The 20964-nt window shown below is 38.1% G+C and overlaps 1 protein-coding gene across 2 annotated transcripts in view; it reads right to left on the reverse strand.

Moving 5' to 3' along the window:
* Positions 1-18102, reverse strand: part of LOC129359605 (inositol polyphosphate-5-phosphatase A-like) — a 151743-nt gene extending 133641 nt beyond the window's left edge. For both annotated transcript variants that reach the window (XM_055029349.1, XM_055029348.1), the window contains exon 1: positions 17548-18102. In XM_055029349.1, the coding sequence (XP_054885324.1) occupies positions 17548-17646 (99 nt within the window). In that variant the 5' untranslated portion in view covers positions 17647-18102. The remainder of the gene's footprint in view (positions 1-17547) is intronic.
* Between the last annotated feature and the right edge of the window lie 2862 nt (positions 18103-20964).

Below are 20964 nucleotides of genomic sequence, written 5' to 3' on the forward strand. Positions count from 1 at the left end.
TCCTCTTTGTCGTTTTCCTTTTTCGGCAAGCGGTGATCACGCTTATGTTTTATGACAACTCTTGAGCAGTTTCACAACTCGGTTTTGCAACTTTCTTGAGAAGCGACATCACAGAGGGGCTGTTGGGCAAGTGAAGTGGCTGGAAAGCATCTCAGGAGGAGTTAATAAATTCTCTAACCACAAAAATGTTAACGCGCTGGTCATGAGGGGTATTTGAACAATAGAGGAGTCAAAGTGTGCACAAAGGGCACATATGTGAAGAAAAATGCTACTTTGCCCCTCAGTTGAATGATTCACATGTTGTCTAGACAAGAACCAAGTCAGAAACAAGATCTTTGTGTGCTTAAAATGAACCCTGGCTGTCAGGAATCAACAATTATTTTCAGGTGTTCACACACTTCAGCTGTTTCACATTTTTCTCATGATATAAACACTTCACTGTAACAAAAAAGTAGTTACTGCAGGGAAAAGTTTACTCTGATGTCCTTAAAAAACCCCTCAATAGGAGAACTGCTAACGTGACACAATTTTATGAGAAATGAGGAGGACTTTAGTGAGCGTTTAAAGCAGAAAAATGGTGGAAAAACCGCTAGAAAGTAGAGATATTCTCCATAACATGGATAGAGCTCTGCTTTTAACGAGTCGCGTTTCACATTCCAGACTAGATTTATTGATTTATTTCATTAAGACTCAAGCCACATTATATTTAAGACAGTGTAATCTGAATGATACGAGTTTAGTTAGTTTTTTTTGGCCACTATTAGTTCACGCCTTAGAAGTAAAAACATAAAGGGAACCAATCAGAGTCCGTAGAAGATGTGGTCACACAAGAGAGTCAAAACAAAATGTACAACACATTGCTCTGTTCAGACGATGCCATTTCCACGGTGGTGGTAGCATTATTCTGTGGTGATAATTTCTTTCTATTATTTCTTAATCAATAAATGGAAAGTTGTGCAGTGTTTATAGGAGAGGGATGGAGCTAAATGCAGAACAATCCTGCGAGAAAATTATAAGAGCAGCTCTGAAAATACAGCCATGGCTATAAAGAAACAGCCTAGTCAAAGTTCAGATGACTGAACTCGAGCTGCTGTGCAGAGCTGGTAGAAACACCAAAACACCTACAGCTGTAATTGCAAGCCTCTTGCTTAGTTTTGGTCCATCTCTTAAAATCCAAACAAATGCACAGATATTTGTTCATAGGATATAAATACTTTTGAGCACAAAGTATCGTCGCACACAGAATGAGAAGCAAAAACGTTTCCTCAGAAGACACGTCAACAGGAACTGGGAGACACAATGAAATGTAATCTCTCTGCTCCAGATGCAAGAGTGGCAGCAATTTAGCATTTAAAGGCGTTATGCAGGCTTCACCAACCCAAACTTAAGACTTTTAAGATCATTATAAATAAAATTTCAGACCTATGTCATGACAGAAATGCAAATAAGAAATGCAGAGGACCAAAGAGCAGCAGCTTTTAGCTTTTGAATCATATGCTAGCTTCTAATGGCTAGTTTTAGCAGCTTATTACTGGTAACTTTAATTATCTTGAATCACAAAACACATTAAATAACGACATCTGCACAACCCAAACATTTTCCTCAAACAAAAGTCCTACAAGAAAAAACCTACACAGAATATATTAGATTAAATAGTCCCACCACTTCAAAAAGACCTATGATTAACATATTTAAGGCTAATTTACATTTTCTTTAATGAATTTAAGATATTTTAAGGATGCACAGACAGCCTGATTCACCTCTAATTCACACAGCAAGAGGTAAAAAGACACATGCCATCTAACTCAACGCACCTTTAGTTCATCTTCCTGAAAACAAAGATACAGACAGACTCCGCTGATAAATCCTCTCACAATCACCATTTCTTTCATGGAAGATGCACAAGACTGCTTAGACATTATCAACAGAGACCTGTAAAGATCAGACATGTTCATTCTCCCATTCCTTCAGTTACACACCGACAAACAAAACAATCCCAACCTCACAACACGGACAATCAACAGATTTGTTCATGATAATCACATTAACAATCCCTGACGAGGGACTGAAGGCACTAAGGGGATAAATACAGGCACTCGCTTTAATATGATGGTGTTCAGCAGGCCTGGACATAAAATGCTGATAATTAAGGAGAGATTAAATGGTTTCAATGTGCTAAAAAAACATGGTGTATTAGCTGAGTCATTCAGAGCAGGTTCAGCTAACAATAACATGTAAAGATGACACTCGCACGCTGCGCCTCGGCTGGATGGCATTTGAGTAATACAACACAAGCATTTCTGTCATCACTCAGGGTAAGACTACCCAGTTTTTATAAACTCTGTTAAATAACAGGTGTGAAGCAGCTGATCCAACCACAGAATTATGTCCCTACATGTCTTTTTCAAACAGAGAGAGAAAGAAAACAGCAATAATGTGACCACTGCTGCTTCACACCATCATATGGGAGCTTTCCAGGACGGCATTAGAAAAGTGCAGGACTCCCAAAAAACAAAACAAAAAACTATTTAAAAAAATGTATCTAATCAGTCGCCTGAAAATGTTTGTTACTTCTTGGACACATGTGGAGTGGAGTTCGTTTCCCTTGCTTGGTGCTCAGTACTGGGGGTCACAGTTACCTGCTTTCTGCTGGAGAAAACTTTTCATAATTACTTAAACAATAAAAAATTCTTTCAAGAACCAACACTGTTTGATGGACTACTTTCTGACAATCTATTTACAGACCTCTTTGGCCATAAAGAACTTGTCTTTAAAGTGTTTTTGTTTTTTTCATTGGAACGAGTCTCCAAATTATTGGCAGAAAAATTCACCTTTGCATTTTTTTTTTTTTTTTTTTTTTGCTGTTGTTGTTATTTTGTAGAGGACACTTGTATATTTCAACTATATGCAGCTGAAATACCTAGAAGCAATCCTACTTGGCATGCTATTGGGTGGTTTTTGCAAAGCAGCCAATCCAGGAGCGCCATTCGTTTTCCTTGGTGTTGATTGGCTGTGCCTCAAAGAGCGGAAAAAAGAAACACTGCCGAAACCAAAATGGTTTCCACTGCGCATATTAATACATATTGTTTGGTGTTTGAACAATTAAATTGTGATATTCTTCATACACAGTATTAACAGTGAGAAGGCTAAATGTATGCCATTTAAAAAGATTACTTAAGTTCAATCTGGTCAAATTTCCAGATACATCTGAATGGTCAAGCCATATTTAATAAATATTTAATAAATGTGATGTTATTTATTTTAATCCACAGGTACTTGATGTGTTTCAGGGTTCCTGCCCATTTCTGGAGCCAAAGTCCACAGTTGTCTAGGCTCAGATCTCCAAAATGATCATGGTGGTTCCACTTTAAATCACAAACAATTAAATAATAACATAGCTGCAACTTACCAAGAAAATGTTTGATATGCAATAATGTTACTGAATATAGCAATTATGATATGACTTCTGATACATCAAAAGTGTTAATGGGTTTCTGCTTTGACTCCATTGTAAAGATAAACCCAGATAATGATCCAAAATATGTGACTGGGCACATTCTGGCCAACCAGTTACACACAGATGCAATCACAGACCTCAGGATAACTTAAGATAACCAACTAGCATGAACCTTGAAATGAAGCTGTAGTAACCTCAGAAAAAAACATGCAAACTCCATGCAGAGGAGCTTTCACTGGGATTTAAACCCAGGACAGAGCCAACAACTACACCATGTTCAGCCTGCAATAATAATAATAATAATACCAATGTGTAATTACTGTATTCAAGAGCTTTTTGTACAAAAATATTACGATGGCAACAAATCTGCGTTTTAACATGCATTGACAATACTTTTCCACGCTATTTCATTTATTCAATTTGAGGTCTGGAAAATACTTAATTTCAAGATTTTTCCAGGCTGTCCGAAATTCTGAGGGAACAATTTGTACACGCTAACAAAAACAGCTGATCCCACAGAAAGAATGCACCAATCTGGACGTAGTTTGGACCAATCTGTAGATTAGATATCACTCCAACTCTTGGTATCAACAGAAAAGCTATCTGGGGAGCACCAGGAAAACAAATACTACCCTCAGTTTTGTTTTCATTACTGGATATGTAGACATTTGTACACAATTATCTAAACAGGAAGTCAGAAATAAGAAAGTTAATAACCATGACCTCCATCATCAGCCACTTTTTTTATTTTATTGCCTTGCGTCTAATCACTTTCTCACTACATGTAGCTGATCAGAAAAGAAACTCAGAGTGCCAGCCACTTCCCTGTGTGCTGCGTGAATTACTTCACAAAGAATTTGACCAAGTAACTAAATAAATCCACACTCGGAGCTTTGGCCATACTCTAGCCATGTGAATATCCAACCACTTTTACACCATTTTGCAAAGAGACACACACCAAATTTTCTTATGTGTGAATAGTTTCCAGTAGGTGAACAGATGGGACAATATGTACATCTTGCTTGTTTTCATGTAATAAAAAGCGTCAATGGGCAAACAGCAGTCTCAGTCTGCTACTCACGTCCCGCTTCAACCATTGAAGCTTGAAGTCTTCACCCTGCTCTGCGTAGCAGCTCTGTTCTTAAGATTGTCACTCGGACAAAAACAAACACAGTAAGATCTCTATCTTCTCAGACTTAAAACCAACTAAGATTATTATTAGCACACTCTATTGTTTATTACATGTGTAAAGGAGGAAGAGAACATTTCGGCTCAGTTAGGTCAGGGGTGTAAGAGTCACGGGCCATTGCCGCCTGTGAAAATATAACTATTTTCCATGAGTTTATCTCTCTGTAGGTCTAGATTTGATGGCCATAAAGATAGGCAGCTTACACAGGCAGGCAAGCACTCAGTATTTGCTCACTTTACAGGAGAGAACAACAGGACAAATGCCAAACCTTGTAAAACGAACACGCTGCTTGGTTTCAGACATTTTTATGCGTACTGGACAATTTTAAACCCCTCAGGCAGCTGCCCTTTTTTCCCCATCATCATCACTGGAATCTGTGTGTAATCCACCAACCAATGCATTAATCCATTTTGAAAATTTCTCTTATACAAATTAAGAAGACTTCCATCTCAACACCAGCAAAGCAAACACCTGTAAAAGCACAAAGATATAAACGTGCTCCCGTTTAAGAAGCTACTCGCCTTCCGTTTCCAACAAGCCTCCCGCCGGCCAAATTGGGTAATAAAAAGCCACGGAGCAGGAGAGGTGGAGATGGTGCCATCTGCTCAGAGGGCATGTGGCCGGCCAGCTCCATGGAGCCCTGGAAACGTACGGACGCTAGTCGGCACGCGTTGACAGGCTGCAGGCAAACCGCCAAGAGAGCTCTTCAAACGAGTGTGTGCTTACAAACCAAGTGTGAAGTATACTTTCCTCTATCTATCCTATCAATCCAGGGGCTCCTCACCTTCCTGATTTTCCTAGTTTCTGAGAACAACTGGAGTCTTGTTCTCAGACTTTTGCAGTTCAATAAAAACATTGATAAAGACAGAAATACTTAAGTACTTATAATGTCTGTTATGGTACTTGATCACTCTTCTTGGCAAAATTTGCAAAAAGATGCAGTATGGAGTGGTCACCACCCTGCAACACAGTTGGTGCAGAGACTGAAGGCATCTTCTCTGACCATTAAATGTTTCTCCCTAAGGCATGGATGGTCCATATCATCAGTAGTTGAAAGTTTCAGCCGTGTTCGAATGTGTCCAGATTGCGGTTTTCTGGAGTTCACCGATCAACAATTTCAATATGACATTTTGCAACTCAGGTAAAATTATGACCAGGACTATGGTTTCTAAGCTTTCAAAAACCAAACATGTTCCTTTAAAGGAACATGGCAGCATTATCTCAACTCAAATCTCTAGCAGGGATCTAAAATATTAATCCATTTTTCACTTTTTATTTTTTTTATCTCTGAGTGTGGCAAACATCTCAGAGAACACTTTGTAACCACAGACCAAACAACTTCCAAGGTCCACAAGATCTTTTCTATCAACAACATAAATATAGAAAAAAAATAGGATGTCCTGGACAAATATGTGCAAATATGTGCTTCTGACTGAGATCTAAACATAGCCACCAGAAGGGCTACAGACCTGGTGGAGACAAGTGGGGAGGGTTTGTATTGTTTGAGCTGTCTGCAGTGGAAACTTCACTGTCCACAGTGGACGAGCGAGAGATAACCTTCGGCAAAGGCCGGCAGAGATAAGGCAGTGAGAGGAACCACGCAAACAACAATAGAAGCATGCTTGATGGAAAACTGGCAGAAAGCCCCTGCGTCCTTTCAAAACACACCGGAAATCATTTGGGGAGTGGTCACTCTGATTCACCATGGGGAAACATCAGCAGCGCTTCATAGGACTGCTGATGTTTGAGCACAGCTCAAAAAAGGCCAGTAAAGCTTTGGTATCTCCAGCAGTGAAGGTATAAACACCCAGATCAACACGAGACACAACTATCTGTTTAAATATTAGCTTCACAAACACGAACAACCCAAAGCCGGAGCGCCATCGAGATGAGCTTCACGGCTGCAAAGTTCTTCTACAAACGGCTCAGTCAGACACTAAGAAGTGAAGCAACAAAACTAACTTGTTGCAACCTACCTGTTGATGTTGTTGAAAAGGAAAACTGCGTGTAAAATTACCAACAAGCCAGAAACACTAGAGCTGCTACCGAGTATTTGCAGAAACCAGATCCTTGTTTACGCTGTAAAAAATATGTTTTGTAAAAAATATGTTTTGTGTACAACAGATCCATGTTAGTTTTGAAACATTTACCTTAGGATAGAATCAACCTGTATTTATCTCTCAACAGCAAACTGAATGACGAACTAAAGATAAACAGTTAAATTTGAATTTTGCACGACTGCAAAGTTCCATAAAGGTGAATATATATAAAACATACGTATTAAAACTAAGTTAAAAATAATTTCGCCATTTCTAATTAGTCAATAAAAGCGCAAAGTTTAAAGGAGTCTGCTAAAAAGAAAAGTTTTTTTGTTTTTTGTTACCTTTTCACCCACCTGTTAAGCAACATTCTGTTAGATTGAAAAATGTTGCCACTAATTGTGTGGAAATGTCAATGAATGTACCTTTGCACACAGTTGCAGTTTATTTTAAACGTTTCCAGGTGGAGCTAAAACGAATAAATGCGAAACTAAAATCTCTTGAAATCCCAACGTTGGAGCCAAAAAATCTACTTTCCATGTTCAACAGCTGAAACAAGAAACTTCATCACTGTTGTTTTGGTTAATAATAAGCCTAAATAGGCTTTTCTGTGTCATTACACGCTGTTAAAGTGATCCTCCATCATCTCCGTTTGCGACGCTTTCAACTGTTCTAGGCCGTAATTTTCCCCCAAAGCGTGGCTGAGCGTGGGAGACTAATGACGACGTGATTAAAGCAGGCACCAACTCTTGATGGGGAGCAAAGCCCAGTGCCACCGCCACCCCCTGCGGCTTCTCACCCTCCGTTTGCATGTGCGGGAAGGAAACGACACGAGCCATATGGATGCATCACGACTCGGCGACAAGAGCAGCAGCCACAAAACAAATTTTTAATGCTCTACATAAAGTATTTGCATAACTTTAGGGAGCAATGCACACTTTTCTGTCTCTATAGAGTAAAAATTAATGCAACTACTCATAATATAAGTAACCAATTAATCTTACCGACGGTTAATTGATTAATAAGATAGAAAAAAAATTGATATGGTCTAAATACATTAAAATGCAAACAAGAATCCAATTCTTCTCTTAAATAAGAAAATAAGCATTTTATTGTCTAAAATGACTTATCAATAAAAGGTAGGGCTGACCTGTTAATTATTGATTAATAATTGGATATCAAAAGGTGCTTAGAAGGAGATTTTATTTACATAAATCGAGTCAGATGACGATAAAACTGCAACTTACAGAGTTTTGGGTGGAACCTATTTCCAGATGAAGGGGTTTTAATCTTAAATGCAAAATGTATACATAGTTCTTGCACAGTTCTGCAAGAAATATGCTAATTAATTAGCAAATACCCTTTTTAAAGTCTGCATATTCCAGTTAACAATGAATCTGTTATTAAATCAGTTGATCGTTACTTCAATAATCAATTAATCATGATTAATCATTTCAGTCCATTGGAAAATATGGAGCTACATCTGCAGAGATGGAATACCAGGAGCAGGTATGCAGTAGTTTGTGTATGTAGTTCTGAAATATGGCTTTGCTTGCCTTAAATGGGAAGCAGAGGCAGTGAAATACTGATACTGGCTGGTTGGGAAAAGTTCTTAAGGGAAACCAGACTCAACTCTGACTGACAAGGGAAGTAAACAATGTTTAAACACTAACTGCAAGATGCAGGAGCTCTCTTTTAAATTTTAATGTATGGGCATGACCCAGTGATACCTGGTATTTATAGAAGCAGAGAAACCCCCGGCGCTCAGAGACACAGTCTGGAGCAGGAAGTCCTAAAGGACGACAACGCAGGATAAGGACGGCCTTCATGAGACTTGGCCTAATGACTTGGCCAGACCAGTCTGTGCTTCTCTTGCTGAAGCCATAGTGGAAGCAGAAGTAGCAAAACAATAGCCCCATTCCCAACCAATGACTGTACAAAGACCAGGGAAAATAGACTCCCCCATCCAAGACTTGAGGTTAAATAAACACCCGTCCAGCTGGGAATGACTTATTGAGTGTGAATAGGCTACAACAGAAGTACAACAAAGCAGTTACATTGTCTTATAGCACTGGAAATGGAAGAAATGTGGAGGTAAAACATCAGGATAGTGATCTCTCGCCATCTGAACGTCACCTTCTTTCAACCTAAAACCTTCTCAGGTTATTGAGTCAACAGTTGTAAAAAGGTTTTTCATCATCCAACAATTTAAATCATTAATTATGATTTAAATTACAACCCCTTCATTAGGGGTTGTGACACTAGAAAATATTGTGACATTAGAAATAAAATCCTTTTCCAATCAGTGAAAGCACCACACCTTCTTGAGGATGATTGACAGCGCTAAGACCCGCCTCCTAGCTCTGATTGGTTGTTTCTAGTACGCACTGGGAGCACTGGTAGAAGGAAGAGGAGCTAGATTTTTTCACAGATTATTATTTACCCTTTCATTCATGGTGGTCACTTGCCAGTTTTTTGTGCTTCTTGTGAATTATTATGTCATAAATGCACAGAGACCACTGAAGTGGACACTAATGCATCATAAAATACATTATCAACTACTGGCCATCAGCTGCAAATCCAAGAAATAATTTTTGTTAAATCCAATATGGCCGACAGACAAAAAAAGCATGCCAATCGACCCGGTCCCTGCTTCTACTGTAGACGACTCTTGCAGGTAAAAAAAAATATACCTTGACATCAGATAACCCCAAAGGAACAATAATTATTAATCATCAGTCGCACTTACATAATTTTCTACCTGTTGCCATTTCTTCTTTAGCTGAATTAAAGATAAAAATTCTTAAAATGCAAAACTTCAAAGCTTTCTTGAACCCAATCCACCTTCATCTGATCAAATCGACCTCTACAGCAGTTGATCATAAAGCTTTCTTTCTTTATTTTCGGTAACATGGACTAGAGTAGCGACCACAACCTCAATTCACGTCCGGCTTCAGCCACGGCACGAGGCAGCTGCTGAAGAAATTTGGCTTCTGTGGTGATAAAAGAGGTATGAGCGCTCCTATAATCATTCAGCTTCTGCCGCATCCCCTCGCCAGCTGCCAAGATAAAACACGGCAGGACAGAGCAAAGCATGAAGATGTGCAGGTGTGAGCGTGTTGACTGTTAACAAACACAGCAATAGAGAGAGAAACTTCTGAGAAAGTGAAGTGGATGTACATCTGAGCGAACGTCTGAGGCTCTTAAAGCGTCACAGTTTGGGTTTACAAATGCAGTGGAGCCAAATTCTTCCAATAAACACGGCTGCAGCGAGGAAAACAGAACATAAACTGCACTCCATGTAAAAACAGCTTTAAGACATGAAGTTAAAACAAGCAACAAAACTACTTTGGCGAGATATTTCACATTCGCCAATGGCAAAACAAAAAAGAAAAGATAAATCAAGACTGGGGGTTACAAAATGTAAAAATATTTAAGCTAAAATATTCCATATTTAAGCCTCAAAGACAAATTCATTCACAAGCCACTTTTAGAAGTTCCTTTTCAGAGCAAAATGTGCAAACTAGCTATTGAAGTAATCGATTACTCTCTCAAATACTTTTACGATCAAATAAAAAAACTGGCACAAAATACAGATAAGTCCTTTTTATACAACATTAGAAGCACATTGAAATATGCAAATAATTCCATTGCTGTTTTAAATTAGAAAACAAATATTTTATTGGCTAAATAAGGTAATACAGTTCAAATTCCTTTAACAAATTTTAAGTAATCCAATATAAAACAAATGGAAGGTTTTTTTATATCAAATGTATATATATTATGCAGAGTTTTGGCTTAGTTAACACTGAATATTTGGGTTTTTTTTGGGTCCTGTTAATGATTAGTCGATTACTAAATTAGTGGATGATTATTTCAATAATTGTTTGATCACAATTAATCACTTCAGCCCTACCCAAATGTTTTCAGTGGTTTCAATAAACCAATGAACCATAAAAACTTAATTATGTTAATCCAAAGCTCTCTAACTGTAGCTACTGTTGATCCAAAAAAGCAGACTCTTTGCAGCAGACTCTTTTGCAAAGAGTCTGCTGCTAATGACAGCACGTATAAGACAAATATATCGAACGACTGCACAATCCGTCTCACAGATCAGTTCATTTCCACCAATTCTTCACTCATCTTTGTTCAATTGAAATGTGAAATCTCACTGCTTTCTGCAAATAATCTGTTTCAAGTTCAGGAGTCCCCATAAGCTTTAGTGTTTCAGGTTTATAGCTGCATCCTGTGGAGACAGAAAAACAACTGGGAATAAAGAATCAGCCGTAAATTGGTTTCCATTGACGTTGATCGATGTTCTGCTGGAACAGTGATAAAGAATCAGAAAACCCCCTCAACTCTCAACCTTTCAACTCGACCTGGAGTGAAGAGGGAGGCTGAGTCTGGTTCATCGTTCTTTTATGAAATGAACGTTTGCTACACGTGAAATGTGCTGACTGCGATACTCGCACCGCCCTCTAATTCACAGCTCAGGTGCTTGGAAAGGATAATTTGACGCAGCCTGTTAATCACACAGAGCTAATCATTCAGAATCACAGTCCAGATGCACTTATCTATTTACTTTCTTTTGAAAATCCTAGCTGGTTGTTACAACAAAATGGAAGCAGGGCAGAGCCATCAGAAATAGAATCATCTGACATTTCTTTCATGAACTTTTCCACCCCTACAGCGTCACGCTGGAAAAAACTGTAACAGAGACAGAAATTTTGTCTGTGCAGCAGAGTTTCCCTTTATTGTGTGAATTGTTGACACTCAATCAAACGTCCACATGGCGCCACTGGACTGAAGCATTGCAACATGAATGCTCAGTTGCATTATTCAATAAGGACATTCAACACCATCCACCATGTGACTAAAAGCTGCATTTAGTCTGAAGGATTTATGGCTGCTGCAGAGATAAAAAAGAAAAGACAGGAACTACAAGGTTACGTCTTCACAAAGACTTCCTCTCTTTTACAGATAGAAACACATCATATAGAAACACAAAGTGTTCACACAGCAGGTGTTTCGTTCAAATTAGTACACATCCACATATTTATCCAACTTGTTTCTAAACCTGATCTTGACTCGTCACAATTTCACCCCCGTTTCCTGAAACTGCTGAGGGTTACTCTGGTTTGACCAAAGGTCACAATCTGTCATATTTCATTGGTGTCTAGTGTCACAAACTGCAATCAGAAGCAAAATGGAGGGACGTAAGATATGTACAGTGAACCCCAGAATTTTTGCAACATTTAATCATTTTTAAGACAAAAAATAAAAACTGGTGACGGCGAAAATTGCAATGACGGGTCAGGCATTTCAAAGGTTGTCGATCGGCTGGAAAATTGCAATCTGCGCACCCCTGGAATTTCATTTTGGAAATTTTAGATAAGCTTCACAGAAGAAGCCGCACAAAGTGGCCGACTGCTGCATCCTAAGTGCACAAAGCAGCGTTATCATAGATCCTTCCTTCAAGCAGCTGTTACTCTACGACTATCACTTCTCCAAACAAACTAAGTGTTCACAACCCTGCTGTTATTTGAACAGTTTTACTCATCTCAAATAACATTTCTGCCACTGTTTGCACAGTTTTTAGTTGCAATAAATTGTAAATAATCTACTGACCTTTAACGCATAAATATATGTTTGCACTGTGTATTTCTGTCTTTATAAATGATCTTACTTGGTTATTTCTGGTAACTGCACAGAATGTTTAACTGATTATTTTAACTTTAGCTTATAGCAAGTTATTCTTAACTTTGTTTTTATATATTTTAAATACTTTTTATCTTGTGTGCCTAAATCTACCCAAGTCTGTTGCAATAAGCAATAAATGAATGAATCGCATGGTAAATGAAAACGAGATCAATAATTAATCATTGTTTTTCTGTTATTCTCTCTTCCTACCAAAAACTGGATGATAAAAGTCTTCAGTCTGATGCTTTTGTCTCAACTAGCCCTTTTTTTGAAGGATTTGTGTTTGTAGGGACTTCAGTATCCATTTTATTTGTTTTTCGGGTGTTTTGTTTATGTGTGAAATTTAAAATGTTTTCCAGCTCCAGTGTTAAATGTTTGTTGGATATCGAAGTTGACTGATCTTTGAGAATGTGTTCTTGCATTATTATGCCATCATTATTATTTTATTTGAAATGTGTCTCAAAACATTATTCTTTATTGCAATAACTTCTGGGAAAATGCTGCTTTTACCGCTAAATTTCCCCTGACTTGTCTAATCTAAAATAGTTGAAATAAATGAAATGGATCTACCCAGGGTTAACGTGTAGATGTATAAAATAAGATAACATCTTTACAGCTTACAATGAAGCGTTTCAATTTGGCCACCGATTTAATTTCTACTCAATTTTAGTTGCTTTAAGTGAAGCAATTTGACAAATCTGAACAATTTTGTCAGTAATATTTTCTTTGTGATTTTAACGAAGCCAAACCTGAATTGGAAATGTTCGATTTCATTCATCTTTCAGCTTCTTCTGCCAAATCGTTTTGTTTCCAGCATGAATTCCCAAATCTGAAAGGTTCTGTTTTAATATCACAGCACTGAGCAACTCATCTATAATTTATCGACAGTCAGAGCCACCTGTGTAAACAAACGAACACTGAGCCCTTAAGGTTTCAAACTATAACTACGTAACTATCCTCAGTTTGGCTCTGTTCTTCAGGTCACTCCATCAGACCTGCAGTCCTTCCACTTCATAACACAACCCTTCATTTATGAAGTTGCCGATTTGTTCTTCTTCCACTTATCTTCCCTGCAAAGTCCATTAGCGAGCACGGCAGCGACAGCTCCATTAAGACGCTACATCTATGATTAACGATGCAGAAAAAGATGCTTTACTGTAAGAAGGAGAATTCAGAGGAAGCCGTGATTTCAGGAGGTGACAGTTCATGAAACCAAACCAAAGTACAACGTGTGTAGCATTTTCTGTTTCCTATTAGTATCAATAATCTACTAATTTCTTTTTTTTTTTTTGTATAATACCTCTCAAAGTCTAAGAAACTTTAATTTTGTACAGAATACTTCACACTGGAACTGAAAGATATTTTAATGATCCAAAATAAAATATGACAAAAAATAATAAATAAAAAACAAAAAAGTGCCACTTACAACCAAAGCTGTAAGAAAATGGATTATGACGTTTCTACAATCTAAATTTAATTTATCTTACATTAAAATCTACTTTGATGATCGGAAATGTTGGAGTGTAGTTACTTTTTCACAGCACTGTAATGTTTTTCTTCTAGCCAGGGGTGAAGCTGTGGAAACAGCTGACAGCTCTCGTGTAACTGGCGCAAAGAAAATTACATTTAACAGGTTAAATCTTGACTGTTCTAAATACCAAACAAACCAGTTTGCTGTCGTTATGAGATCAGCAGCCGCCTGAGGGAAACTGAAACGTTATTTAATTAACAACAGGAACAAAAGTTGAAATAAGAACATTGCATCTGACTTTTTCCTACAGGCAATGACACAGCTGTCTGCTTGAACGGCTATCTCCCTCCACTGCTGCTTGGAAACTTACAATCTACTATAAATAGGCAGCACAAAACTGCTGTGGCCGATACAATACAAGTAGAGGATGGTCTGCATCAATTTGAGTCATGCTAAAGTAAAAATAAACAGAAAATGAAAACACACAAAAGCCAGAAACTTCAAACTGTCTCATTTATGTATTTTTTGTACTTTCATATCTCGAAGTTGGAGCATTTTTGCATTTTGAAGAAGCTTAAATAATTCATCTGCAATGCAGGTAGAGGAGGAAAGCTGCATGGAGGCACCGCTGACTGAACTGAGCGCTATCTGTGTGAGACATCTCTGGTGTATAGAGAAAAGCTCAACAACTGCACACCACCTTGGTAACAATGGAAACTGGAAAAGCAGAACGCTGCTGACCGATTAGCTTTAAAACAGCTCACTATAAAAAAATAAATCCTGACGTCATTTTTAAAGGATGCTATAATTTGCTCCAAAAAGATGAATGATAGGCAGCAGGTGGAAAGAACCAACTTAACTTTGCATTTACTGGGGCTTAATTCACGCTTTTGAGTCAAATCTCAACTTTTCTGATTACTGAATATGATAAGAATACTGACAGCAACACCAGATATAGCACTGGAAATAAACTGGAAAAAAACAGTTTTTACATTTTGTGATGGGAGGAAAAAAAAGTTTAAATCATAAATCGGGATAATCTCAAAATAACTTCATTTCCTTCTGGTTTCCAACCCACCGTCTCTGTCTGCAAAATGATGAGGTCAATAACCAGGATGCACTGTAAGGGTGGGCGATACGATCTTAAAGTTTTATCACAATATTTTGTGGTATTATTGTGCCAAAAAAGGTGACTGTGTGTCACAGCAATTGTAGCCCCACAAATACTGCGCTTATAAAACATTCCCATTTATAATCTGCTTCTTTAGGACATCAGCCACATAAAAAAAGTATCATTTAAACTGTGACTGTATTTTTTAAATTTATTGATGCCATTGCTGACCAAATAATAGAGAAGAAAGTAAACCTATCAATACCACAATAGGTGCAGTTTTGGGAGGTTCTAAGCATCGTTAACTGGAATTTATTGTAGCAATAAATCAAAATTTTTATGATAAGTGTATTGCAATAAATGATAAACGATACTATAAATGCTCAACCCTAATCGAACGTACGCATCAGAAAAATGCAGAAATCCCCCATCCAAACTAGTGTTTGTTACGTTTGATTGTTTTCGGCAAATGTGTTTCCATCTGCCTTTAAAGCACATCAAGTCTTCTTGGAACAGCCAAAAACCACCTTAAGATTGGCATTTATGATGCTAAATTTCTTCTAACATTTATATTTGTCACAATAAATTCCAGTTGAATTCCAGCTCCAAAAGCTCTCCATATTGTCAAAAGATTTTTTTTTTACCAATTTTGCTTTTTCCAATCAACCTTTTCTAATGTGAATGTGGATGGAAACGCGTCTTGGAGTAGAAGTGAAAGGGAAAAATATTTTCCTACTTATTTTTTTTTTAAATCAGGGTCAACCAGTTCCGCTTTACACAGCACATAAGAGTGCTAATAATAGAAACAGCTTTTAAAGACAAAGAATTCATTCAGCCCACAGATTCATCACAAGGGGTACCAACGCATCAGACTGCAGTTTGCCTTAAGTGTGAGCAGCTCACCCACTCATCGCAGAAATCATGTTCAAATGTGCATTTTTGCCTAAGTCGCTTATTAGTCTAGAGAAGGAAAAAAGGAAAAAACGACAGCCAAAACATGATGCTGGTGAGAGGCAAGCTATTTATAGGCTTACTCCAGTGCTGGAGACAGCTCTTCCCTTATGTTTGGGATCGGCGCTTCACATGAGTGAGAGGAGGAAAGAGGAGGAGGAGGCTGGCTCTGAAAGTTGAACTGCTATTATTCCCTCAGTTCTGCTTCGCATCCTTAATGCAGGATGATCAGAACCGAGAGAGTCTCTGAAAACAAACTTCAGAGAAAACTCAACAAATCGCCCCGAAACTCCACAGGAGGGCAGATTTGATACAGAGCACACTTTTTATTTCTAAAATAAAAATACTCTGCAGCTGGTTGGTCTATGCTGCGGGTCGGGGGTCATTTGTGGCAAGAGTGGCAAAAAAAGAAAATGAAAGACAAAGCAAGAAAATCTGGAAATTGACAGTCTGTTTTTATATATATATATATATATATAATATATATATATATATATATATATATATATATATATATATATATATATATATATATAATAAATGATTAATTATCCCTCTAGATACAAGTCTGAAACTGTTTTATGAGTAATAACCCAGGTTGGGATTCGAACCCAGGACCTTCTCGCTGCAAAACAAAAAATCTGTCCCACGGTATATCTCCCCACAGCATTATGCTACCACCACCGTGTTTCACCATGAGGAGTGTGTCTAATTTGCTTAAAAGTTATTTGCTTTTTAAAATTATCTTAATGTATAAATTGAGTTTATCAGTGTCACCATATTGTCAATATGCCGAAAATCGCATCATCTTCCATTTATCGTAATAAATTTATCATCATGATAGGATTTTGATTTATTGTTGTCACAATAAGTTGGTGTTTAAAAACTGTCTATGTGCTCAGGTTTGTTATGGTTTGTATTTTTTTCAACTATTTGATCAATAAAGCTGTTTCAATAAATATGAGCATATGGTTAAATATGAGCATTTTAGTGATAGTAAACACTTTTTAAAAGAAGCATTTTAGAAATGCTATCCATTTTAAGATCATTATTTGTTCTTGTGAGGCTGCAATGCAGTCACAGCCAAACAGTTAACTAAAAAAAAAACAGTTTGTGTCGTCACTTGTATTGTTATACCACAAAATATCGCAATAAATCTTCAAATCCGTATCGCCTCACCATACCGCAAACCCACAAAAACATTCAAAACAGCTAGACAGGGTGTAGAAATGAAAAGAAAATGTTTATTTCTTAAAGTGCGGTCTAGTTCATAAGCTATACGTCTTCTATACTATATTTCATAGGAAGGAGAATATATTTCCACATTCGTCTGTAAATGTTAGTGTATTTTTTGCTACTTATTTTCATAGAGCTGCTGCACATAAGATTTATATTTAAAGTAGATTTCTAGGAGCTTTTTCTCTACAAATGTCGCAACACTTTATTGACCATATCCATGCTGGGACGCGCCGGTGTCCTGGGAAACCGGCGACGCCTTTATAGGCGACACTATAACGGTCCGAGTCATGTCAACATCACCCGTTATTCAGCCACAACCTGGACACGGCGTGGACTGCGTGGGGCAGAAAACAAAAGCCACCGGGTGTGTTTATCAACAGAGACACTCACATCTTCGAACAGGGATCCAACGTTGGCTGTCACCAGCAGTATTTTTGCGCCGCACTCTTCTGACATTCCTGCCGACATTCCTGCCATTAGGGTTGCCATCTGGAGGCTCGGCAGTTGAGACTCTCACGGCGGGCTCTGGAGGCTCGAAGAGGCGCTTGAAACGAACCAGGAGGAGGGCCGACGGCCGCGTTCAGGAAAGCGGTTAAAACGCGGGGAACCTGCGCTTGAAACCGGGATTGTTGCTGCCGCGGAGGCTCGGCTGGAGCATATTTTTTTCCCTCCCCTCTCCTTTAGCAGTGGTCGTGCATCTAACCAGGAGTTGCTGCTTGCGGTGACAGAGGCTCCGTGTTCTGCGGCGGCGGCTGCTACTTTTCCACGCTCAGGATCATCGTGAAAAGTTTCCCGTTTTAATCCACGGTGAGCGGCTAGATGGCTTCAGCGGGGAAGGCTTTCCAACCTTTTTGAGCTGTGTAAAAAAACTCCCCCTCCTGAAGCTGGACGCCGTGCCAGGACCGTAGCTTTCATCGTTAGCCGAGGATAGGCTGAAGTCCTTCGCCGCTCTGACGTCACCGTGCCAATGGAAACACGGGACTCTCTTAAAGGGCCCGCGCACCGTAAACACAGGATCCCCCTCAGCCACCGCCTCGACGTCATTCATTATCGGACAGTGCGCCATTTGATTGGGCTATCTCAATTTGTACTCATGCAACATCTTTTTATATCATTGTTATTTAAATCAAACTCAATGAGGTACACTTATAATAATTTCAGTCCAACTTTTGTCTCCTAAAGAGGTGGGTAGAGAATCCAAAAAACTGTAATCAAGTACTACTGACATGTTTTTACTCAAGTAAAGCTAAAAAGTAGCTATCCAAATAAAGTTAAAAAGTACTTAATAAAAGGTGCTGATTGTTCAAGATCAAAACATTTTTAAAATAATTTTAAATTTTTTTTAAATAAGTTGCTCAATGTGTATTTGTTTCATAAATCAAAAAATAAATTATTAAGAATAAATAATTTAGAACAACCTTAACAGGACAGTTCAATTATGACTATCTTGAGCATAAATAAATAAATATTAAATGTCTTCAAGGTATCGCAGTGTCTGCAGTGTGTGTGAGTTAAACCTTATATTTCTGAATGTAGTGAGTGTCGAGGTTTGTAGAGATTATAGTGGCCCTCAGACTCCCACTGAAAGGCTTGTGCTGCTTTAATTAACAACATTAACATGTTTTTATTGGGGGATGGAGAGCTTACAGTCATGGATAACACGTGTCTATGAGAAGAGCCAAGAGATTCTCACCAAAATGTAAATGCTCACAGCTGTGTCTGGCATGAGAGACACAGAGTTTGTCTGTGTGTGTGGGTGTGTGTGTGGGTGTGGGTGTGTGTGTGTGGCATTGTATTTGACCATTTTCCTTGCACATACAGAGTTGTGGTTGGTTTAGGGATAAGACTAGTCAGGGTTAGTAAAGCTTAAGTCAAGTTTATTTATATAGAACATGTCTGCAACAAGGCAGTTGAAGGTGCTTCACATTATGAAAACAATACAGTCACTACTTATGAAATATAAAATAAATATTGAATTTTGTTTAAAGGCCATCATGAAAATCATCCAGCAAATATATTGATCAGTGTTCCATTCAGTGTAAATCAAAGGGAGCTCAAAATAGGTGGGTATTTAGTCTTGATTTAGAGAAACCTTTGGCAGTTTCGCAGTTTTCTTGAAGTTTGTTCCAGATTTGTGGTGCATAGAAGCTGAATGCTGCTTTTTCCTGTTTGGTTCTATAGAAATGAATGGATGACAATGCAAAGTCCTGCTGAAGATATAAAAACACATCTGTGTGTTTTTTCTTTTGCATATTCTGCATATTGAGGACCTCTTTCACCAACAGAGGGAGGACATTTGTAGAATGTTGTTCTGTTAGGTTTAGAGGCAATTACTAAAATAAAGGAAGTTAATGCAAAGTCCTCAGTTTGCATAGAAGAACAAGAATGTATGCGACTACTTATGTCACACACGCGGATTTATGCATGGAAATGATATGCAGCAGAATATCCGTAATCAGTGACTCAGCTGTGGAAAAGCATGCTAGGATTTATACAGCAGGAATTAATACTACTACTAATGTGTGTGTGTGTTTTTTTTTTTTTACTCTGTGTGTGCACACATCGAGAGCTTTAATTGAAAAGGGCTCAAAGCAGCTTTGAAAGCAATCCAAATATGATGATGCTTCTTTAGCCGATTGTCATTCCAGCTCCTACTGCACTGAATTTAGCATTATCAGGCATTATCTGCAAGTTGTTTAAACCTCAAAATTTGCTAAGCTCAGCATTTGACAGACTGTCTTAGTCTGTTGTAAATCATCCAAACAAATAGAAGTTAAAAATGAAAGGTTTATTAGAGGACATCCTGAATATTCAGGCTACATTCTGAGTGCAGACTGAATATTTGCCTTATGTGAGCAGAAAACAAAAACGGAAGAAAATTTTTAAAAATGTTTTGTGAAACATGATTTTAAAAATGCAATGCTTTGTTCCCATGAGAAATAAAAACAAACACTGTGGTAACATGGAAAGATTTACCTGAGGCTGCATGTCGGAAAGAAGTTTGTAGCAGCTTTGGGAGGGGAAGGGATTAAATTAGGTCCCAAAAGAATCTGATTTGATCCCTTTCATGGGATGGATTAAAGTAGAAGACGTTCAAAGCAAACTACCTTGTCTGCAACCTAAACCTGCTTGCAGACAAGCAGCCTTGACTGACTGCTTGTCCAGGCAAGACTGCAAATAGCTAAGAGAAGTCTAACAAACCCATAAAATGTCATTGTAGGGCCAACTACAGGCTCTTGATGTAGTGGATGATCATACAGACTGCAGAAGTAAACTTTTATGAAACAGCAAGAAGGAACTGAGAATGAGTTTTATTCATACTGGGAAAATTGATCACTGATCGAGGAGCAGGTGACTGATTAGAAACGAGATGCAGTTGTGAGGGGAAAGAGAGAAAAATGGCACAAGGGATTAGGAAATGAATCTCACACTAAAGAATAACTAGACCTAATTAAACTAGAGTAACGAGGAGTAAACATAACTAGAAACTGTAAGAAGGACTGAACTAAAGTAAATTAGAAACAATTCTGATCTAATCAAAGAAAAAGACTAAGGAACACAGAATAATAATGAAACTAGAACCAAATAATCAAAACAACCCAGGTTCGGACATTGTGTGCCACCACTTTTCCTATTATTGGTCAAACTGAGTGGATCTGTTCTTAAAACAGAGTAACATGAGACGCATGCACAAGTCTGGGCAGGTAGAGTTATTAGTCCTGACATGGTGCATATGGGTCAGTAAATACTGCACTGTGTTCTGTAGATGGAAAATGCCAAATAGGAGTCCGCAAGTGAGTTGTGTTG

This window comes from Poeciliopsis prolifica, unplaced genomic scaffold (assembly GCF_027474105.1).
Source record: "Poeciliopsis prolifica strain line A6 unplaced genomic scaffold, Auburn_PproV2 SCAFFOLD005, whole genome shotgun sequence".
NCBI lineage: Eukaryota > Metazoa > Chordata > Actinopteri > Cyprinodontiformes > Poeciliidae > Poeciliopsis > Poeciliopsis prolifica.